At 54.6% G+C, this 22064-nt stretch overlaps 1 protein-coding gene across 1 annotated transcript in view; it reads left to right on the forward strand.

The window, feature by feature from the left end:
- Padi2 (peptidyl arginine deiminase 2) overlaps positions 1 to 21804 on the forward strand; it is a 42942-nt gene extending 21138 nt beyond the window's left edge. Inside the window, exons 6-16 of the mRNA XM_070037832.1 lie at positions 280 to 405; positions 4599 to 4777; positions 5468 to 5571; positions 6636 to 6747; positions 8417 to 8524; positions 11150 to 11301; positions 13667 to 13811; positions 14502 to 14595; positions 16354 to 16439; positions 17848 to 17976; positions 19077 to 21804. Coding sequence (XP_069893933.1) covers positions 280 to 405; positions 4599 to 4777; positions 5468 to 5571; positions 6636 to 6747; positions 8417 to 8524; positions 11150 to 11301; positions 13667 to 13811; positions 14502 to 14595; positions 16354 to 16439; positions 17848 to 17976; positions 19077 to 19310 — 1469 coding nt within the window. The 3' untranslated portion in view covers positions 19311 to 21804. The remainder of the gene's footprint in view (positions 1 to 279; positions 406 to 4598; positions 4778 to 5467; positions 5572 to 6635; positions 6748 to 8416; positions 8525 to 11149; positions 11302 to 13666; positions 13812 to 14501; positions 14596 to 16353; positions 16440 to 17847; positions 17977 to 19076) is intronic.
- Positions 21805 to 22064: the final 260 nt, after the last annotated feature.

A 22064-nucleotide genomic window follows, 5' to 3' on the forward strand; every position in this document is an offset into this window, starting at 1 on the left:
CAGGAGGCTGAGATCTGAGGATCATGGTTCAAGGCCAGCTTTGGCAGGAAAATCCATGAGACTCATAACTCCAGTTAACAAGCAAAAAAGCCCAAAGTGGAACTATGGCTCAAGTGGTAGAACATCAGCCTTGAGCAAAAAAAAAAAGCCAGGCAGGAACTTGAGATGCCCAGAGTTCAAGCCCTGGTAAAAGCACAAATAAATAAATAGTAAGAGGCAGTGGAACCCACCTTCCCAGGGAGCTTCCCTCATCCTGACCTTCTCCTCACCTGTGCCCAGATCTCAAGGACATGTCCCAGATGATCCTGAGGACCAAGGGCCCGGACCGCCTGCCCGCTGGGTACGAGATGGTTCTGTACATTTCCATGTCAGACTCGGACAAAGTGGGCGTGTTCTACGTGGAGAGTGAGTGACCCCGGCCCTGCCCCTCCCTCCTGTCCCCCAGGCCACCCCCAGACCCCCTCCTCCCTCCCTCAGCAGCAGCTGCTGCTGCAGTGGTGCAGAATCCGCTCAGTCCCTGGGGAACTCAGGAGAGTCCACAAAGGAGCTGCAGTGGCCTGAGTCCATGTCCTTCTTCCCCATGGCCAGGGTCCTGTCACTCTCACGATGTCTGGTGTCCGGCATGCTGGTGCCTGTGTCCATGTGGCATCTGGCATCTCTTGGAGAAGCCTAGGGGCCCTGTGGGAGTTGGTTTACTTCTCATTCCCCCACTAAAAGGGACAGCGCCCCCCTATAGAGCTAGTCCTGGAGCTACCCATATCCTCTCCTTTCTGTGACCAAGTGTGGAGCCGCCTCCGTGCCCGCATAATTCTTCCTAAACAGAGTGGTCACCCCTGGTCCTCCAGGGGCTGGCTGAAGAGCAAGGAGATGTAATAAACAAGCCTGGCGCCAGTGCTCCTGCCTGTAATCCTAGCTACTCAAGAGGCTGAGATCTGACATTCAGTTTGAAGATAGCCGGGGCAGCAAAGTCCATGAGACTCTTGTCTCCAGTTAACTAGCAAAAATCTGGAAGTGGAGCTGTTGCTCAGTGGTAGAGTGCCAGCCTTGGGAGGGGGTGGGGGAACCAAGTGAGAGCAAGGCCCTGAGCTCAAGTCCCAGGACTGGCACAAGAAAGAGAAAGAGAGGGAGGAAGGAAGGAAAAGAGAAAGGGGTGAGGGGGGAAGAAAAGAAAGACGGGAAGAAGCAGTGGAGAAAAGGAACAAGTCCAGATCCTAGGAAGTCCCTCCTCCCCACCCACCCACCCCCCACCCGAGGCTGACTGGGTGACACCCCTCCCTGCTGGCTGGGTGGTCCTGAGAGACCTCTCTGAGGAGGTGACTTGTGAGCATCACAAAGGAGCAACCAAGGAAAGGATTCTTCCTGAGCTGAGGAAAAGCCCAGGCACTTCGGAGGAACAGAAAGATGGGGGGAGAGGAGGGTGGATCCAAGGTCAGCAGGCTGGGCCCGAGACCAGAGCATGCCGACAGGGTCTGAGTTTTCTTCTGAGTGCAGTGGAAAGCCATTTGAAGGTTTCAAGTATGGGACTGTCAAGGTCTGATGGATGTGTTTCCCTCGGCACAACGGCTTGGCAGATGGGTGTGCTTGGCTGTCTGGAGTTGGGGGGTGTGGGGCGCAGGACCTCAGGCCTCACCCTGCAGCCCCTTCTGGGAAGGTCCACTGGACCCAGGGAAGCTGCCACAAGGGGAGGGCTTACCTGGGGGGGGGCGGGTACCCTGCATACCAGAGGACAGCAGCCCCCTGAGGACAACCCTCTCCTGCTCCACCCTGAGCCCCAGCAGGGACCTCCAAAGGTCGGAATGTCCCTTTACCTTACAGGGCCCCCCCCCCGCGAGGTTGATGTTTACTCTGTCCCTGCCAGAGTTGCCATGGAGGAGGAGGGGGGCAGGAGGGTGTCATCCCGGGCTTTGACTCAGCCTTGGCATTGACCCAGATCTGTCCCTAATAGTGACGCCTGGCCGTCTCTAGAGACCTGGCTCAGTGTCCTCCCTCTCCCTGTCCATTGCCATCGGAGATAGGCCTGGAACAGGAAGGAAAAAAGAGACGGGAAGGAAAAAGGAGCACAGACTCTCTACGCAGAGCCTAGACAACATTCCCCAGAGGCCATCTCCGCTACATGCCATCCCCCGGGGAATGAAGCCATGGGCACCCAAACCCGTCAGCTTCCATTCATGGTGGATTTCTGGGTACAGTGCTGAGCCACACAGGCACCAAGGCAGACAGACCAACTCTTCACCTGCAGCCTAGCTTCCTCTCCTGGCATTGGGGGCTAAACCTGAACACACCTGTGGATAAGGTGTGTCGCGTTGGTGAATGTCTCGTGGTCCCCTGTGTCCTGCAAAAAACGGACCAGCTGTCCTCAAGGTCCAGGGCTGGGTTTAAGGGGATCCAAGAGAGAGCTCTGAAGCCAGGAGGCCCCCTCAGCCAGCCCCACCCTGGGTTTCTCCTCATCACAGGGTGCCATGGGTGAGCAGGAACTCCTACCAGAGTCTCCTAGGGAGATAGGATGGATCCAAAGGGACTGGAAGGGTCAGGCCAAGCCACAGCAAGTGCTGGCCAGCTGGGGCCAATGCCTGGGGTGTGGGAGAGGCCCCGATGGCCTGGCAGGCCCAGCCCAAGGCATAGAGGGCCATTGTTGGTGCCTGTGGGAGGGCCGGGCCATGTGGGGGGTGTCAAAATTTGCACCAAGCTGGAGACAGAGAATGGGGGGAGGAGTGGCAGCTGCTGTGGACAATGCCGGATTGTTCCACTGAGGAATCCATCTGCCTGGCACGAGTTCAAACTACCAACAGGAGGCCTGGGAGAGAGGCACGCTAGGAATCACAGGACACAGGCAACTTCAAGAGGAGAAAGCGATGGGCAGCATATGGACTAAAGCCTCCTTCCCTGGCTGGACCTCTGTCCCTCTAACCCAGGCTGCCCTGGGCCTGGAAAAGCTAGACACCTGCTGCTTTAACAGCAGTCTAGTGTTCCTCCTCTGAGCATGAGTTTAAGTGCAGCCTGGGGCATGTGGGTATGGGGGACTGTGACAAGGTCCTGGGGTTACTCAGGGACTAGCTCAGGGCCTAATGGATGAGGGTGTATTGAGCAAGGGATATGGGACTCGTTCCTAGCTTCTCCTCAGCCTAGTTCCTGTCTGAGGTAGTACCTACAGTTGTCATGGTTACTGAAGGCACGGATACCCCAGCCTCTGCAATCCCTGTGTGGCATAGCTACTATTATCCTCCATTTGCCAGTTGGGTAAATTGAGGCTTGGGAGGTTATGTGAATTCCCAGAGGTCCCATAGCCGGCAAGCCAGCGTGGCACGGGACCAGGGTCTCACTGGTTTTGAGTCTACGATCACCCCGTGGCTCTACTCGAGTATGTGCTTGCAGAGGAGGCGTGCTAAGCCTGGACAGCGTCCACCATCTCACTTTCTTCCTTCCGGAATGTTCTGGTTACACGTTCTAATTCTTGGGTAGTTGGTCCCTAATCCGTGTTGCTGTTGTTCCAAGCACTAAGTCCAGCCTGGTTCTGCCCTTCCAGCCCTGCAAGGTATAAAGGAACTCCTTCTGGAACTTCGTAGGCTCCTACCTTCATGCCTTTGCCCATGCAAGTATCTCCTTGCAGCCTCCCCACAGGGACCTCCCTCTGCTCAGACGCTTCCCCACCTCCACTTCCTGCCAACCCCCGTAACACACAACCACGTCCCGCTTCCCGTGTGCACTGTTTTATCATCAGCTGAGACATCACGCTGAGACTATCTCACCCAAGCGGCTCTTAGAGAAGTAACTCACATGCTCCAAGCCAGCCTGAAAAATCCCCCCATCCATCTCTCCCATTGGAGCTGGGGGGAGGGGGGCCAGGGACATTGGTCCATTCAGAGAGCATCTGTTAAACCTGACCATGTGCCAAGTGGGCAGCCGGGCCTGGCAGGACCCCTCTCTGTCTTTACTAGCTGTGTGCACTAACAGAGCTGAGGTGAGGCAGGCAGGGGGCTGTGGAGGCCGTACACATTGCCCCTGGGGCAGGACTCTCACCTATGATCAGAAGGGAGGAAGAACAGGAGAGAGCAGACGGCGGTGATGAGCTGGAGAGTTCAGTGTGGTGAAGCCCTGGAGCAAGCTGGGGCCCCTCCGGGCCAGGGAAATAGACTGCCAGACACCGCACGCCAGTCCTGACAGAAGTTTCTGGTAACAGTGGCACCTTTGCGGTGCACCTTTCTCCCCAAGGCTGGGGAGAACTCAGGATGCAGAAATAGACACGGATTTGATTCCCAGCTCAGCCACTGACTGTGTGGCCTCGGACAGGCCATGTCTCCTTCCTGAGACTCAGTTTCCTCCTCTGTGAAATGGTCGCACTAACATTCTCCCCCTCTCTACCCCCACCCCACTAGCTCGCAGTCATCCTCTGCTGCAGGAAAGCGAGCCCATTTTACAGATGAGGAAGCCAGGATCCCACGGGGGCAGGGAGGGGGGCAAACAGCAGCCCTGAGGTGATGACAATGATCAGCTGGCAGCCATGGGGTGGCCTTTTCTGCTTGTCCCCTGCAGTGCATTCGCTGGCCTCCTCCCTCCAGGGCTGGAAGCTGGAGGCCTGATCCCCGTCCTTCCCCCTGCAGACCCATTCTTCGGCCAGCGCTACATTCACATCCTGGGCCGGCAGAAGCTCTACCATGTGGTCAAGTACACAGGTGGCTCAGCGGAGTTGCTGTTCTTTGTAGAAGGCCTCTGTTTTCCCGATGAGGGCTTCTCAGGCCTGGTCTCCATTCACGTCAGCCTCCTGGAGTACATGGCTGAGGTGAGGGTTCCAGGCTCCCCTCTGGGCAGCTGCCCCGGGGACTTGGGGGCTCCCGGCAGAAGGTCACTCCAGGAGCCCACAGTATGTTGGTCCCCTCCAGGCCCCAAAGGAGGATCTAGGCTTGGGAACCCCAGGGCCTGTTGAGGGTTAAGAGAAAGGCCTCAACCCAGCACTGGTGGCTCTTGCCGATAATCGTATCTACTCAAAAGGCTGAGGATTAAGGTTCAAAGCCAGCCTGGACAAAAAAAGTCCAAAATAGTCTATCTCTAATTAACCAGCAAAGAAATAGCTGGAGATTCAGGTAGTAGACTGACAGCCAAGCAAGCACAAGGCCCTGAGTTCCAAGTTCAGTATTGGGGCAGAGAAGAGGTGGGGAGGGCCTCAGAGGCAGACAACCTGATTCTATCTAACCATGTGACTGACTTAGCCCCACCCCTTTCTTTTTGCCAGTCCTAGGGCTTAAACTCAGGGCCTGGGCACTGTCCTTTAACTTTCTTGCTCAGGGCTGGTACCCTAACACTTGAGCCACAGCACCACTTCTGGAGATAAGAGACCAGAATTGTCTGTCTGGGCTGGCTTTGAACCACGAGATCCTAGATCAAAGCCTCCTGGGTTGCTAGAATGGCAGGCGTGAGCCACCAGTGCCCCTGACATCCCTGTTGGACACCTCCCCCCTCTCTCCCACGCCAGGGGATCCCCCTGACCCCCATCTTCACAGACACAGTGACGTTCCGCACTGCACCGTGGATCATGACCCCCAACATCCTGCCCCCTGTGTCGGTGTTTGTATGCTGGTAAGTGGGGAGGGGGGTGGCTGAGAGCAGCCAAGGTTAGAAGGCCAAAGGTCAGGGGCAGACAGACCTGAATTCCTTTCTGGCTCCATCACACAGTAGCTGTGACCAGACGCACTGGCCATCTGAGCTGCGGAGGCTGCAGACAGAGGCCCTGGCTGGCTGGCTGGCTGGCTGGCTGGCTGGCTGGCTCACTTGGCCTCGCCACAGCTGCTTCTCAGCAGTTCTCACACCACAGGGCTAGGTGAGCATCAATGGACAGCTCAGGGCAGGCACTGTTGTTTCTCATTCGGTGCCCTCGGCAGTGGCCTCCAAGGCACAGGTGGCCGCTCAGCCCCCTCTCCCATTAAGGAAGCATTCATTGAGCACTCAGGATGTGCTAGGTTGGCCACAGCAAGGCAGGAGGAGGAGCAAGGGAAAGAGGCACCAGGTTTGGCACCCACAGAAGGGACTGCCATCCCCGGCCTTCGGGCCCCACCGAGGTCTGCCATAAGAGCTGGGGAGGCCAAGATCGGAGCTTTAGGGGAGGCTGAGGCCACCGTTTCATTGCTCCTTTGATTTGTTCATGACTGACAAAGACTGCATCCGTGAGTGAGTGGGTTTCTGTGGCCCTGGATTCCTGTGGCCTTTACAAAGGTGAGCACAGACAAGGCCTCCACTGCCCAGCTTGACTGAGAGGAGCCACCTCCCTGTGAGGATGGCCTGTGTCCCTCCTCCCCTCTCCTCCCCCCTCCTTCCCCTTCCTCACCCCTCCTCCGTCGTCCTCACCCTCCTCCCCTCTCCTCCCCCCTCCTTCCCCTTCCTTACCTCTCCTCCCTCCTCCTTCCCCTTCCTCACCCCTTCTCTGTTGTCCTCACCCTCCTCCCCTCTCCTCCCCCCTCCTTCCCCTTCCTTACCTCTCCTCCCTCCTCCTTCCCCTTCCTCACCCCTTCTCTGTTGTCCTCACCCTCCTCCCCTCTCCTCCCCCCTCCTTCCCCTTCCTTACCTCTCCTCCCTCCTCCTCACCCCTCCTCCGTCGTCCTCACCCTCCTCACCTCTCCTCCCAACCTCCACCCCCCACTCCTCAGCATGAAGGACAATTACCTGTTCCTGAAGGAGGTGAAGAATCTGGTGGAGAAAACCAACTGTGAACTCAAGGTCTGCTTCCAGTACATGAACCGTGGTGACCGCTGGATCCAGGTGCGGAGCTGGGGAAGGGGTCAGGGAAGAAGAGATGGTGCAGTGCAAACGCACCCCACTCAGTTTCCCCGGGTGCGGCATTCTGTCCCCCCACACGTGTACGCACAGATGTGGATGGACAGGGCACCCACCACATTGTGGCCTCTTGTGGCAACAAAAGGGGCCTGAGGGCAGCTTTACCTCAGAGTACTGTGCAACAGTTCAAAGGATGCATAACCCTGCACTGGTGGCTCACGCCTGTAATCCTAGCCACTCAGGAGACAGATCTGAGAATCACGGTTCAAAGCCAGTCTAGACAAGAAAGTCTGTGAGACTCTTATCTCCAGTTACCCACCAGAAAACCTGAAGTGGTGCTGTGGCTCAAAGTGGTAGAGAGCTACTCCTGAAGGGGAAGTGGGGAGGAGTTTAGAGACAGCATCCAGGCCCTGAGTTCAAGCCCCACGGCTGATGGAAGAAAGAAAAGAAAAAGAATGAACAATTTGGCTGCCTTAAGTTGTTATTTGCCGGAACGTGTGTTCAGGATGGTGCCATCTGTGTTTTGGTTTTGGTTTTGTCAGCTGTGGTGTTTGAACTAAGGGCCTAGCATTTTTTGCTCAAGGCTAGTGCTCTCCCACTTTGAGCCACAGCGCCACTTCTGGTTTTCTGGCTGTTCATTGGAGATAAGAGTCTCATGCACTTTGTTGCCCAGGCTGCTTTCAAACTGCCATCCTTAGGTCTCGGCCTCCTGAATAGCTAGAATTACAGGTGTGAGCCACCAGTGCCCAGCCCACCTGGTTTTTATTTATTGTTTTTTGTGGGGGTTTTTTTTGTCTTTTGTTTTGTGCCAGTATTGGGGCTTGAACTCAGGGCCTGGACACTGCCCCTTAGCTTTTTCCCTCATGACTAGTGTTCTACCACTTGAGCCACAGCTCCACTTTCCAGTCTTTGTTTTTAAAACTGGGGTCCATGAGCTTAAGAGACAAGCTCATAGCCGAGCGCCGGTGGCTCATGCCTGTAATCCTAGCTACTCAAGATGCTAAGATCTGAGGATCGCTGTTAAAAGCCAGCCCAGGCAGGAAAGTACGTGAGACTCATCTCCAATGAACGACCAGAAAACCAGAAGTGGCGTTGTAGCTCAAGCAGTAGAGCACTAGCCTTGAGCTGAAGAGCTGAGGGACAGCGCCCAGGCCCAAAGTTCAAGCCCCACGACCGACAAAAAAAATAAAAAATAATTAATAAAAAAGAGACAAGCTCATGCATGCCCAGCATCTGTGGGAATATGAATTTGCTTGTGAGAGAAGGGCGGGGGGGGGGGGGAGGTGGGGGGGGGAATGGAGTCGGGGGAGGCGCACAAGGAATGTATACTTTTCACTCTGTGAATGTGTGCTTTTTTTTTTTAATTAGCTTTCCTTCTTTTTTCTTCCTTTTTTCTTTTCTTTTCTTTTTTCTTTTTTTGAGGCAGGGTCTCACAATGTAACCCAACTCTTGCTTATCCTGCCTTGGCCTCCTGAATGTTGAGACTACAGGCATGCACCACCATACCCAGCGAGCTCATTTGTGCTTTTTTGTTGTTGGTCTAAGTGCACAGATTACCTACTTGTTCCCAAGCCTTCCCCACCGGGACTTCTACTCTCCCCAGCACCCTCCCCCACACCCTCCCGGCTGACAGTTCTTTCTGGTGTCCCTACAGGATGAAATTGAATTTGGCTACATTGAGGCTCCCCACAAAGGCTTTCCTGTGGTGCTGGACTCTCCCCGAGATGGGAACCTGAAGGACTTCCCCATTAAGCAGCTCCTGGTGAGATGCCAAGAGCTACGGGGGGGGGGGGGGGGGGGGGGGGGGGGGGGGGGGGGAGGGGGAGGGATGGGGGATGGGGACTCCTACCAAGCAGAGCAGAGGAGACCCTGGGGGCCCATGACCAGCTGTGAGTCTGTGGCTGGGGCCTCTGTCTGCTCAACTGTGAGATGGGCGTCTGGGAGTGGCCTCAGAGGTCCTTGGTCCTTTCTTGCCCTGATGACTGAGGTGTTCCGGGGCAGGGAGTAGGGAGCGTCCCAGGGAGATCGGAAACCATGGGAGACCAGGCAGGATTCAGTGCTGGGAGTCCCACCCTCCAACTTAGAGCTGTGTCAAGTTTCTAACTCGTGGCCCCAACTGCAGAGCAAGCGGGGAGGACCTCCAGGTCTGGCACCAGCACAGGAGGATTTCATTCAGAGCATGGGGTTTGAACTCTGGGCCTGGGTGCTATCCCTGAGCTCTTCAGCTCAAGGCTAGTTCTCTACCACTTGAGCCACAGCACCACTTCCAGTTTTCTGGTGGTTCACTAGAAATAAGAGTCTCCTGGACTTTCCTGCCTAGGCTGGCTTCAAACCGAGATCCTCAGATCTCAGCCTCCTGAGTAGCTAGGATTACAGGCGTGAGCCACCGGTGCCTGGCTTGTACTGCCTCTTTTGAGAAGTGTCCTCAGCCTCACCCCTCAGCCAGCAGCTCTGGATCCTCACAGGGACCTGGTCTGGAGCATCCAGTCCCCAAAACAGAAGTGGAACCTTGAGCAAACAGCTTAAAAACAAACTCCATGAGCCTCAGTTTGCCCATCTGTGAAGTGGGAAGAAAAATGGTATGGGTCTTCACAGAATGAGTACTGAGCATCACATGATATAACAACCATTTGGGGGGGGGGGCTGGTCGATGCTGGTGCTTCTTTTGTTCAAGGCTACACAATGACCATTCTTGCTGTAGTGGCTTTCCCAGCCCTGGATGCTGTCTGGGTGGGCTGAGTGTCCACTCCTCAAACACCGTGGAGAGTTGAGTCAGATAACAGGCATAAGGGGGAAGCTTCCTGCCCTCCCCTCCCCGGGCCACCATCTGCTTTCAGGGTTCCAAAACCCGTGCCACATTGTTCCTGGAGGCCGGGCCAGCCCTGGCTTTGTTCTGCAGCTCAGGCGATGCCGACAAACCCCAGCTGCCAGCCCCGCTTCACCTCGCCAGGGCCCAGGCGAGAAAGTGCTAAGCTGCCGCCATCCGCCCCATGGGGCACGCCTGTGCCTGAGCCTCTCAGTGGGGCCAGGACCAGCCACAGCCTCACAGCTCCAGTTTGTTGTTGTTTTTTTAGAGATTATTGTGTGGTGTGGTAGTGGTGGTAGGTGTGTGTGTATGTGTGTGTGTGTGTGTGTGTGTGTGTGTGTGTGTGTGCGCGTGCACGCACGCCAGTATTGTGGTTTGAACTCAGGGTCTGGGTGCTGTCCCTTAGCATTTTTTGCTCAACACTGGTACTCTATTCCTTGAGACACACATCTACTTCTGGCTTTTTGCTGGCTCATTGGTTGTAAGAGTCTCATAAACTTTCCTACCCTGGCTGGCTTTGAACCATAATCCTCAGATCTCAGCTTCTGGAGTCCCTAGGATTACAGGCCTGAGCTACTGGTGCCTGGCTTACCAAGGGTTTTTGTCAGGTGAGCTGCACCCCAGCCTGTGGGATCCTATGTTTTCATCCCCCACCCCCCAAAAAATCATGAAAGGAACTTAACATTCAGGGGGCCAGTGGGGTGTTTTTTCCCATGTGCCAGCTGTGGTTAGCACTGTGCTGAGGAGGTCCTAGTGCTGCTTCTGGGCACTGTGGACATGTGTGATGGTTAGGGTGCATTGAGCAGCATGTCCATGAGCCATTCCTGCTCGCATCCATCAGCTGGCACTGAGGCCACACTGACAAGCCCACGCCAGGGCCTCATGCTGGCCTGCATCCCCTGCATGAGCTGGCTGGTCTGGAGCCTCTGTTTAAGATGCAGCCCTGATTGACAAATGCCACTCTCAAAGGCCAGGAGAAAGAGGAGGAAAAGTGGGCAGACCCACACAGTGGCTCTTAATTGGCGGGTATCCCTTCTGTTTGTATCTCATTGGCCAAAGGAAGTCACATGACCTTGATGCTGGCCCAGGAGGTACACTCCTTTCCTTCTGAACAGAGAAAGCAGAAGTCAGAAGTCATGTGTGTGCTATGGGTAAGGAGGTAGGACTTCTCCAATCCCTAGAGCAATCATCCATCCAATCTACTTCCTGCCTTGGGTTGCCTCATCAAATACCTCTTTTTGCAACTGGGGAAATCAAGGGTCTAAGATATCTGAGCAGGGACAGATATCAAGTATGAGAGCTCATCTTGAAATCACTATTGTATATCTGGGGCAGAGAGACACTCAGACATGCATGCACACTTGCATGTACTGCACACACACACACACACACACACACACACACACACACACACACACACACACACACACACACACACACACACACACAGACCACTACACACTCACAAACACTCTACCCAGGCATCACTCCTGACCGCAGGTGCCAGGAGAGGGTGGCTGTTTGGGGCTGATGGCTCCTGGCTCCCAGAGACTGACAGCATGCGTTATACCCTCTGCCCAGGGCCCAGATTTCGGCTACGTGACCCGGGAGCCCCTCTTTGAGCCCGTCACCAGCCTTGATTCCTTCGGAAACCTGGAGGTCAGCCCCCCAGTGACCGTGAATGGCAAGCCATACCCTCTGGGCCGGATCCTCATTGGAAGCAGCTTTCCTCTGTAAGAGAAGCCAGGCCAGAGCCAGGGGCGGCAGGAGTGGGAGGGTGACTGATTCTCTGTAGGGGTGGCTGGGTTGCTCATGGTTGATGTGAGGAACTGGAAGATTAACCATAACTCTCTGTCCCTCTCTCACAAAGAACATCAAGTTAGTCTTTACACCTTAGTATAAATTAGAATCTAACGTAAAATCACATGGGAAGATGCACAGTGAGATCATCAAGCAGGTGGGGTAGGCGGAGGAGTAGAGGTGAGCAGGAGCCCACCAGTGGATAATGGATGCGAAGACAAGGCCTACCCCACAGGCATGAGTCCCGTCTCCTTGGCCTGGATCTCAATATTCTCAGTACCCTCACTCCTTGCCCACTTAGCCACCAGCCAATGGAAAGGCAGATTCTTAGAGCAGACCCTGGGGAGGTACTCGTTTTGAAAAAAAGGATGTGGGAAACCTGCATAGTGGATTGCCAGGATGAGCACCAAGTTCCTCCTGTGGGACGTGGGCAGTGACCGCCCTCCCACTCTTCTTCCCCACTCAGTGGTCACATGTCCACTCAGCACCTATTTCCTGAGCACCAGCCAAATGCCATGCCCACCTCTGCCTTCTAAGGAGCTGGTAGAGACCACAGACATGCAAACTGATGTGCTGTGTGGGCATGGCCCAAGTGATAGAGTACCTTCTAGTAAGCCAGAGGCCCTGAGTTCAGATAACGAAAGAAGGAAGGAAGGAAGAAGGAAGGAAGGAAGGAAGGAAGGAAGGAAGGAAGGAAGGAAGGAAGGAAAGAAGGAAGGAAGGAAGGCAGGCAGGCTCATGCCTGTAATCCCTAGTTACTCAGGAAGCTGAGCTCTGAGGATCTTGGTTCAAAGCCAGCCGGGGCAGGAAAGTCCATGAGACTCTTATATCCAATTAGCCACCAAAAAAAACTGGAAGTGACACTGTGGCTCAAGTGATAGAGTGCTCGACTTGAGCTGAAGAGCTCAGGGACACCACCCAGGCCGAGTTCAAGCACTACAATCCATAGACAGACAGAGGCACAGAGAGACACAGAAAAAGACAGACAGAAAGAGACAGAAAGAGGGAAGGAGGGAGAGGGAGAGAAAGGGAGGGAGGGAGGGAGGAAGGAAGCCATGTGAACTGAAAGTGGTAAATCTGAGGGCTGACAACTACAGGACAATAGTAGGAAGTAGGGGTGCCCAAGGTATGGCCACAGACCCCTTGGAGCGTTTAAAGGCTCCTTCAAGTCAGATCATTATCAAGAAAGACCCACTCTGGCAGGCACTGTCCCAAGCTCCAGGGATACAACACTGACCAAACACAAAGACTCAGCTCTGGGGGCAGGGCGGGGGGTGGTTCAGCCAGGGAAAGGTAGAAACAGGTAAATAAATCATTCTGGGTGCTAACAGGTGTGGTGAAGGGCTATTGGCACAAGGCACTTTAACTTAGACTCAGGTATTGAGGGTAACCACTGCAAGGGAGACCAGCCATGGTAAAGATGGGAAGGGGGTGTCTAAACAGCAACAATGATGCCCTGGGGAACAGGCACTATAGCAAACAGAGCCAGGAGGAGGAGAAGCGGTGAGGCCAGAGGACCAGGCAGCAGCCAGCCCACATGGGGTCTATTGGCTGCCATAGGGACCTTGGGCTATAGTCTGCAGATGATGGGGAGATGGAAGGACTCCAAAGGCTAGAAATCAGGAGCGGCTTCTGGAGGTGGTATCTCTTGGATTGATTTAAATACTACAGAGAAAAACAAGGCGCTGTGGCTCATACCTATCATGTTAGCTACTCAGGAGACAAAGATTAGGAGGATCAAGGTTCAAGGCTAGGCCAGACAAAAGTGTTTCTGAGACATCCCCAGTCCCCGCCCCCACCACTCCTGCCATCTCCACCTCCACCAATAGTTAGATTCAGTGATTCACAACTCTCATCCCACCATGATAGTCCCAGTCAGCCCAAGCAAAGACAGAGAACCTATTTGAAAAACTAAAGTAACAAGGGCTGGAGGAGCAGAGTGTCTGTCAAACCCTAGTACCGCCCACAAAATATATTAATGTGAGTATAAGCTGGTGGGGCAGAGGGCAGAGCGCCAGTGCAGACTCCAAACATCAGTTTCCTTGCTCTGAGCACAGAAGCTGGCTCTGCCATACTCACAAGCATCCTGGGCATTGAAGGCTGGACTCCACGCCTTCCTATGGCTTTGCTGTGGCCCATCCCCCCCCCACCTCCATCCTCTTGAGGAGGGGCCCGGGGCTCCGTTCCAGGTCCAGCTCAGGGTCCAGAGGCTGAGCGCCTCCTCCAGGACCCCTGGTGCAACAGGCCACGGAGAGGGCAGCTGGCTGAAGGACTTTCCCCCTCTCCATCTACACCCAGGTCCGGTGGCCGCAGGATGACCAAGGTGGTGCGTGACTTTCTGCAGGCCCAGCAGGTACAGGCGCCTGTGGAGTTGTACTCGGACTGGCTAGCCGTGGGCCACGTGGACGAGTTCATGACCTTCGTCCCCATCCCAGGCACAAAGGTGAGCTAGTCCCCAAAAGTAGCGTGAATGGGATTGTGGGGAATCCCTGTGCTACCTGCCCTTCTCAGCAGAGGGCAGGATCTAGAGAAGACAGGTGCCATATAGGAAGGAGGATGTAGGCTGAAGCCAGTTTATATGTTGTGGTTGTGGTAGATAAGCTGTTGGGGATGGGGGGTGGGCAGGGTACATGTGCACATGCCAGTACTATGGCTTAAATTCTGTACTTGCTCTGTCACTTGGCCTTTTCTCTCAAGGCTGATGCTCTACCACTTGAGTCACATCTCCACTTCCAGCTTTTGGTGGTTAATTAGAGATGAGTGTCATAGACTTTTCTGACCAGGCTGGCTTCAAACCTTGATCCTCAGACCTCAGCCCCCTGAGTAGCTAGGATTGTGGGTTTGAGTCACCAGCACCTGTGCGGCAGACAAACGTTTCTCTTTTACCCAGTGAAAGGGATGGGCCCCGGGCAATAGCCCAGCCTCTTGACAACTTAGAGAATTCTTTCCATCCCTTCAATGCCATCTTCGACCCTGAGCTTTGCTCCCAGGACACTGGCGAGATGGGGGAAGGAAGGGAAACAGCCCTGGAGGAGGAGCAAAACCCTCCCCGGTGTCCATTGCCCATGCTGCCAGGGCCAGGCCCTCCCCACACCCCCAACACCGAACCACACCCCCGCCTTTCTCCCTGCAGGGATTTCGAATGCTCATGGCCAGCACCTCAGCCTGCTACAAGCTGTTCCGAGAAAAGCAGAAAGAAGGCCACGGGGAGGCAGTCATGTTCAAAGGTGAGTGGTCCCAGGCCTGGCCAAGAGCTGGGCCCATGAGCACCTGGTCCCCGAGTGTGGGCCCCACTCCCCAAGCCTGGGGTCCACCCTAGGGTCTGTGAGGCCACTGGGGCAAGAAGCAACACTGGGTTCTCGTGGCCCTTCTGGAGACCCAGGAAGAGCATCTGACTTTCCTTACCAATTCCTGTCACCAACCCATAAAGAGCTTTCACAGGACCTAGTGAACAGTTTAGTAGCGCCAGCTGGTGTACGATCTGCACCCAGAAGCGTGCGTGCGTGCGTGTGTGTGTGTGTGTGTGTGTGTGTGATCTGCACCCAGAAGCATGCGTGTGTGTGTGTGTGTGTGTGTGTGTGTGTGTGTGTATGTGTGTGTGTGTGTGTGTGTGTACTGGTCCTGGTCTTGAACTCAGGGCCTGGGTGCTGTCCCTGAGCTGTTTGCCCAAGGCTAGCACTCTACCACTTGACCCACAGCTCCACTCCCAGCTTCTTTTGCTGGCTTATTGCAGATAAGGGTCTCATGGAATTCCCTGCTTTGAACCATGATCCTCAGATCTCAACCTCCTGAATAGCTGGGATTACAGGTGTGAGCCACTGGTGCCTGGCTAAGAAGTTTGTATTTTAGAGAGTTATGTTGCTTTGGCAGTGCCAGGGATGGCACACAGAGCCTCACGCATGCTGGGCCAGCACTGGGCCTCTGAGTTCACCCCAGCCCTAGAAAGGGAGAGGAGACAGAGCGTGGGCTGAGGCCAGTGCTGCGCACGTTCCCCAGGCTCAGACACTGTGGGGGAGCTGCCTCCTTGAGCCATCCGTGTAACTGGGGCAGACAGGGTGAGATGAGCTGTGCATCTAAATTAATCATGCCAAGGAGAAAGCTGATCAGGCAGACACCCAGCCAGGCTCCAGAGGCCATGGCACGCCTCATTCCTTTATTTTATTGTGGTAAAGTCACCTAGCCTGTCTGTCATTTCACCCCTTTTAAGTATATAATTCAGGAACATGAATACATAACTGTAACAACCACCCATCTCCATTAACCATTGGTTTATTTTTGTGCTGGTACTGGGGCTTAAACTCAGAGTCTTAAGCTGTCCTTTAGCTTCTCAAGGCTAGCACTCTACCACTTGAGCCATACCTCCATTTCCAGCTTTTTGCTGACTAATTGAAGAAAAGAGGCTCTCAGATTTGTCTGCCCTGGCTGGCTTTGAATCTTGATTCTCAGATCTCAGCCTCCTGAGTAGCTAGGATTACAGGCGTGAGTCATGGCACCCAGAAGGAAATAGGAGAAGGAGGAGTGAGGGAAGAAGGGATAAAGAGAGAGAAGGAGAAAGAGAAGAAGGGGAGGGGAGGAGAGGGGGAAAGAAGGAGAGAGAAGAGAAGGAAGGAAGGAAGGAAGGAAGGAAGGAAGGAAGGAAGGAAGGAAGGAAGGAAGGAAGATAGGAAGAGAGGGAGGGAGGGAGGAAAGGAAAAGGAAAGGGAAGGGAAGGGAAGGAGCGAAGGGGGCAGGCAGGTCCTTTCCTTGGTGGGTGAGCAGAGGTGTGTCTGTGCATGGAGAAAGGTAAGTCTGCTTCTGCCACACCCAGCTGGCCAGCAGAACCAGGTCACTACTTATGCTACCAGCCAGAGAGAGAGTGAAGTGTCTACTCCTCTGTCCTGGCTCAGGGGACACAGCCAACCCTAGGAAAAGGAATGTGTGCTGGCTGCCCCAGGCAGAGGGGGCCTGGGACAGAACACCCAGCCCATCCTCTCCTACCCACACAGGACTGGCGGGCATGGGCAGCAAGCGGATCACCATCAACAAGATCCTGTCCAATGAGAGCCTGGTGCAGGAGAACCAGTACTTCCAGGTGAGGCCTGGGGACGGGGTGGTGAGGGGGCCCGGTGTCTCCATCAGCACCTACTGGTTGCCTCTTCCTCCTTCTGGTCATCCTGGGCTCAAAGTAAAGGGTGAAGGATGAACTCACAAAATCTTTCTGAGCAGAGACCTGGGAAGAAAGCCATTGTGGCAGCGGTGCCAAAGTGCCACTAGACTATAGCCCATCCTATTCTTTGGGGCAAGATACACCCTGTAAAATGTAACAAGGCTACAGGCTGTGCTCTCCAGGAAAATATTCGCATGAGCACAGGCCCGACCTTTTGGGTTTTTTAGCACAGGTCCCGCCTCTGGCCTCATAGGTCTCAAAAGTTGCATCCAGAAATAGGGATGAATTAAGTCTCTGTGTATTTGTATGAGTGTATTGTAGAGAACCTAGTTTTTATTTTTAAAAAAAATAAAAAAACTCCATTCAAGAAGGTATAAGTGACTCACAAAGTGGTATGGATTTCAGGCACAGGTTGATCAGAGTTGCAGCCCCATTTTTCTATACCTGTTGGTCTCTGCAGGTCTCTCACATGGTAGGCTCATGGCTGTGATCGTGCAAGGCCTCACGCCATCCACAAGAAAGTGCTCATGTGTCCCACCCAAACTATTGAACAAGAGTCTGAGCCAACATACACCAAGAACTAAGCAGGGGGAGAGGGGCCACAGGGAGGAGTCCACAGAGATTTGCTTAGTACTGACCATTGTCCCTCCCTGACTCAATCACTAGAGCAAAAATAGAGCTAAGAGTCCTCTGATTAGCCTTTCTCAGAATGGGGCCAGTCTGATCCAGTGACCTGGGGTCATGGGGATAGAGGGGCTGGGGTGGGGTACCGCTGATGTTCACCCAAACACCCCACTGGCTACCCAAGGTGGGTTCCTCTGTGTTCATGTCTTGGCACCAGGGAGATGTGAGGTTAAATGACAGCCCTTCCTTTCAATAATAGGACCCTGGGTGATTGGCCTCTGGTCCTCATCTCTAAAGCAGGGGTCAGGGTCTCCCTCGAGGACTGCAGCTTAAATAAGCTGGCCAGGCAATGCACATGGGGCAGTGCCAGGCTTGTGCCCCTTCGCTTCCGCATCCTGTTCTCAGCAAAGTCGACATCAGTGGGGCCCCTGGTTGGGGGGGGGGTTAGGGTTGTGAGATGCCACAGGAGAAAGCCACGGGGAAGCTGGGCCGCAGGGTGGCCCTTGGCAGGTGGGCACTTGGCAGGTGGCAGAAGCTGCTAGGATCTCTGCCCTTCCCGTGCACCGTCCTCATTGTGACTGCTGCCCCAGACACCTGTGGAGAGCACGGGGCGGGGGGGGGGGGGACCCTCAGCCTGTCTCTGCAGCTGGACAATGAGCAGCAAGTACGCCTCTTCCCTGTGCTTCTCCCCCACTCCCCTCGCCCCCAGCGCTGTCTGGACTGGAACCGGGACATCCTCAAGAAGGAGCTGGGACTGGCAGAGCATGACATCATTGACCTGCCGGCCCTGTTCAAGATGGACGAGGACCGCCAGGCCCGAGCCTTCTTCCCAAACATGGTGAGCCCTGCAGACCCAACCCTCTGACTGTGCATGCCAGGTAGGGCAGCCAGATGCACAAAGACCTGGCTAAGGCAGTCCAATTTGGAGGCCCAGGGTCCAGCCCAGGCTGAGCTGTCCTATGGCCTTACCCAGGTACTTGACCTCTCTGAGCTTCTCCATTCCCTCCCAGGGGAGATAGGTTTGTCCTAAGTGCCATGGGGTACTGAGAACCTTTTGCATTAGGAAAGTACTGCAAAAGGGGCGGGGGGGGGTGGGGAAGTCTTTGTACAAGAGAAATCCTGTTTTGTGTATGTGTGTGCCAGTTCTGGGGCTCAAACTCAAGGCCTAAGCTCCTTTTGCTCAAGCCACAGCACCACTTCTGGTTTTCTGGTGGTTAATCAGAGATAAAAGTCTCACAGACTTAGCCTGGCGCTGGAGGCTCACGCCTGTAATCCTAGCTACTCAGGAGGCTGAGATCTGAGGATCTTTGTTCAAAGCCAGCCCGGCAGGAGAGACTGTGAGACTCCTATCTCCAATAAACCACCAGAAAACTGGAAGTGGCGCTGTAGCTCAAGTGGTAGAGCGCTCGCCTTGAGCTGAAGAGCTGAGGGACAGCGCCCAGGCCCAGACCGACAAAAAAAAAAAAAAAAAAAAGTCTCACAGACTTTCCTTCCCAGGCTGGCTTTGAACAAAGATCTCAGCCTCCTGAGTAGCTAGGATGACAGGTACCAGGCTTGGAAGGATCTCGCCATACAGGAAGAAGTCTCCACAAGATAGAAAGCGACTAAATCAATACACATTCATCTGTATCTGTGTCCACGTGAACACACCTGCACATACTGGGCACATGTGGACACCCATATAGCCATGTGTACACATGTGAACACACAGGTGAGGGCTGTTATACACACAGGGGCAGTTCCTTTGGTGTTCCACTTCAGCCTGTTGTTTATGATTTGTTGTTTACCTTGCTCTGTGCCTCAGTTTCCCCATTAGAACCTTCTTTGTAGAATCGAGGCCAGGCTTCAAGGAGTTTAGGGCAGGCAGACACATGGTAGGTGCTCCCTAAATGGCGATCATCCCCTGCCTACTGCCCTGTTGTCCCCTCCCTATCCCAGGTGAATATGATTGTGCTGGACAAGGACCTGGGCATCCCCAAGCCATTCGGGCCCCAGGTGGAAGAGGAATGCTGCCTGGAGAGCCACGTCCGCAGCCTCCTGGAGCCCCTGGGCCTGTCCTGCACCTTCATCGATGACATTTCAGCCTACCACAAGTTTCTGGGGGAGGTGCACTGTGGCACGAACGTGCGCAGGAAGCCCTTCCCCTTCAAATGGTGGCACATGGTGCCCTGACCCTCGGCCCCCGCACCCCTACTGAGGGCTCCAGCGCCTCCCCACCCCTCCTGAGGGCTCCAGCCCCTGCACCCCTCCTGAGGGCTCCAGCGCCTCCCCACCCCCTCCTGAGGGTTCCAGCCCCCCCCACCTCCTGAGGGCTCCAGCCCCCCCACCCCTCCTGAGGGCTCCAGCACCTCCCCTCCCCACCTCACTCCAGCCCCGTGGCCCAGCTGGGAGATCTTTGGGAAATGGGTGGGTTTGGATTATCTGTGCCTTCCTCCCCTGGGAGCAGCCTCAGTGCCCACTGAAGGGCAACCCCACAGCCCCAGCTCTTCACTGTGGGCACGTGGCCAGTGTCTGCCAAGCCCTGACATCAAAAGCAGAAGAACTCTCCAAAACGTATGCGGCAAACCATTCTCCAAGAATTCTTAGATTCTGTCCGAAGTGGAAAGAGGGAAAGGGAAGGAGGTACTGGGATCACTCCAAAGGTCAAGGCCAAGGAAAGCAAAACAACCACCCCCCAGGCCTCTGACCTTGACCTGTACCATCATTTCAACCCCTCACCTCTGACCTTGACCTGCATCATCATTTCAAAACCCCAGCATCTGACCTTGACCTTGACCTGCATTATCATTTCAACCCCTCACCTCTGACCTTGACCTGCACCATCACTTCAACCCCTCACCTCTGACCTTGACCTGCACCATCATTTCAACCCCTCACTTCTGACCTTGACCTGCACCATCATTTCAACTCCTCACCTCTGACCTTAACTTACACCATCACTTCAACCCCTCACCTCTGACCTTGACCTGCACCATCACTTCAACCCCTCACCTCTGACTTGACCTGCACCATCATTTCAAGCCCCCTGGAGGTCTCCAGGTGACCACCTCTGAGTATTCATTCCTGACCACCTCTCATGCCCTGGGCTTCTTCCCAGCAGTGTGGACACCTTTGGATGTACCCTTTTCCCCTCCCTGAGGGTCCAATCGTGTAGCTTAGAGCCTTCCCTTCTCAGAGCAGAGCCTCCACTCCAAAGCCTCTGCTTCAGCCGTGTCTTCCTCAAGACACAGCCACCCCTCACCCCCATGCTTGTGCTCTCTCCCAAGTGTGACGTGGATGGATGTTCTCCATCCTCAGTTCTCTGGCCAGTCCCTGCCCCTTCCTCTCCCCGCCTTGACTTCCACCCTCTATCCCTCATGTCCCTCCAGGAAGCTAGACCATAGCTTCCTCCCCACTAGCCAGATATATGCACCCAGGGCATGAAAAACAGCCTTCCCCCAACCCGGACAGCCACCCAACTCTTCAGGACCCTAGCCTTCTTCCAGCTCAACAGCCAGTTCCAGACCAGCTGCAAGCTTTAGAGATAGATTGGTTTTCCTGATGAAATTCACTAGCTATTTACCAAAGCCCCTTCCAGTGTAGACATATCAGGAAAGAAAGGAAGAAAGGAAGAAAGAGTAGAAGGAGGGAGGGAGGGAAGGAGGAAGGAAGGAAGGAAGGAAGGAAGAACGAAGGAAGGCAGGCAGGCCTTTTAAGGTCAGGGCAATAAATTAATTATAATTCCATTTGGAAGTTTAAGAAAAAAAAGAGAAAAAAAAGAACCATTTTATAACCAAAGACAAGGCTATCGACTTCCATTCTTGGGGGCACAGGATTTCCTTGTGGGTTACTTCATTCAGTCATTCACATTGGGACAGGCACATTGCTAGTCTCTGAGAATACTGGTTACAGTATTCTCAGGGGTCAGGGCCTAGCCAGTCCCTATCTGGCAGTGCCCACATGTCCAGGGCCACCCTTTGCCCTTCCCATGATGGACCACTCTATTCAGGAAATGCAGGTCACGGTCTGGATGGAATGAGGGGGAGCTCTTTGAGCAGCGACCCCTTCCCATCCAGCCTGGCCAGTACCACCTGCTGGCTTCCACCCCAGGAACTCAGAAGCTGCCCCCACCCCAACCTGGACAGCCCCAGACCTTCTCCTCAGCCTCAGGGCCAAAAACTCAAGTGCTGCTCTAGTCAGTCTCTGGAGACTTCAGTGTGTCGTGTGTGTATGTGTGTGTGTATTTGGAAAATATGGGTTTTTTCTTTTTCTCCAGTCTGTACTAAGGGTGGCAAGGCCTCCACATGGAGACTGTGTCTTTGTAGACTTTCCCTAAACTCTCCCCACCATCAGTCAGTCATCGCAGGAGTTTCTGAAGCCCCCTGGACTCTGACACCAGCCCATCCACTTCACTCACCCAGATGTATCCGCTCAGTGAGGATGGACGCGGCCTGGGCATCCTCCACGCCCCCACTGTCTGTAAATGTCATGCTGGAACGTGCTGCCATGTCAGCCACCCCGCAGCTCCTGGCTGTCTGGGTTTTGAAATTGTCTCTAGAGGGCCGGGGGCGGGGGGTCATTGGGCACAATTCCAACTGTCTAGAATAAAGATCATGGGGCAGCAGGGGGAAAAGAAGATGGAAAGGCATTTAGGGAAGAGTCTAGAAAGAGCAATAAAATAAACGGTCCAAGGGGAAGTCACGAGGCTGTGGTGTGATATTCTTCTCAGAAACATCCCCCCCATGAGACAGGCCACCCACAGGCCCCTCCTGATCCTGGGGTCCCCACTGCTCTGGGCACAGGGAGCTTTCCATTCAGTGTCTAGGTACAAGTGCCCGGCTCCCAACAAGGACATCTCAAAAGATCTGGAGCCCACACGCACTCAGGGGCTGCACAACACATGGCCACCGCTCAAGGTCAAGATTGACCTCCACACTCAATGGGGCA

The sequence above is a fragment of the Dipodomys merriami genome, unplaced genomic scaffold (genome assembly GCF_024711535.1).
Source record: "Dipodomys merriami isolate MVZ:Mamm:240054 unplaced genomic scaffold, mDipMer1.0.p SCAF_28, whole genome shotgun sequence".
Taxonomy (NCBI): Eukaryota; Metazoa; Chordata; class Mammalia; order Rodentia; family Heteromyidae; genus Dipodomys; species Dipodomys merriami.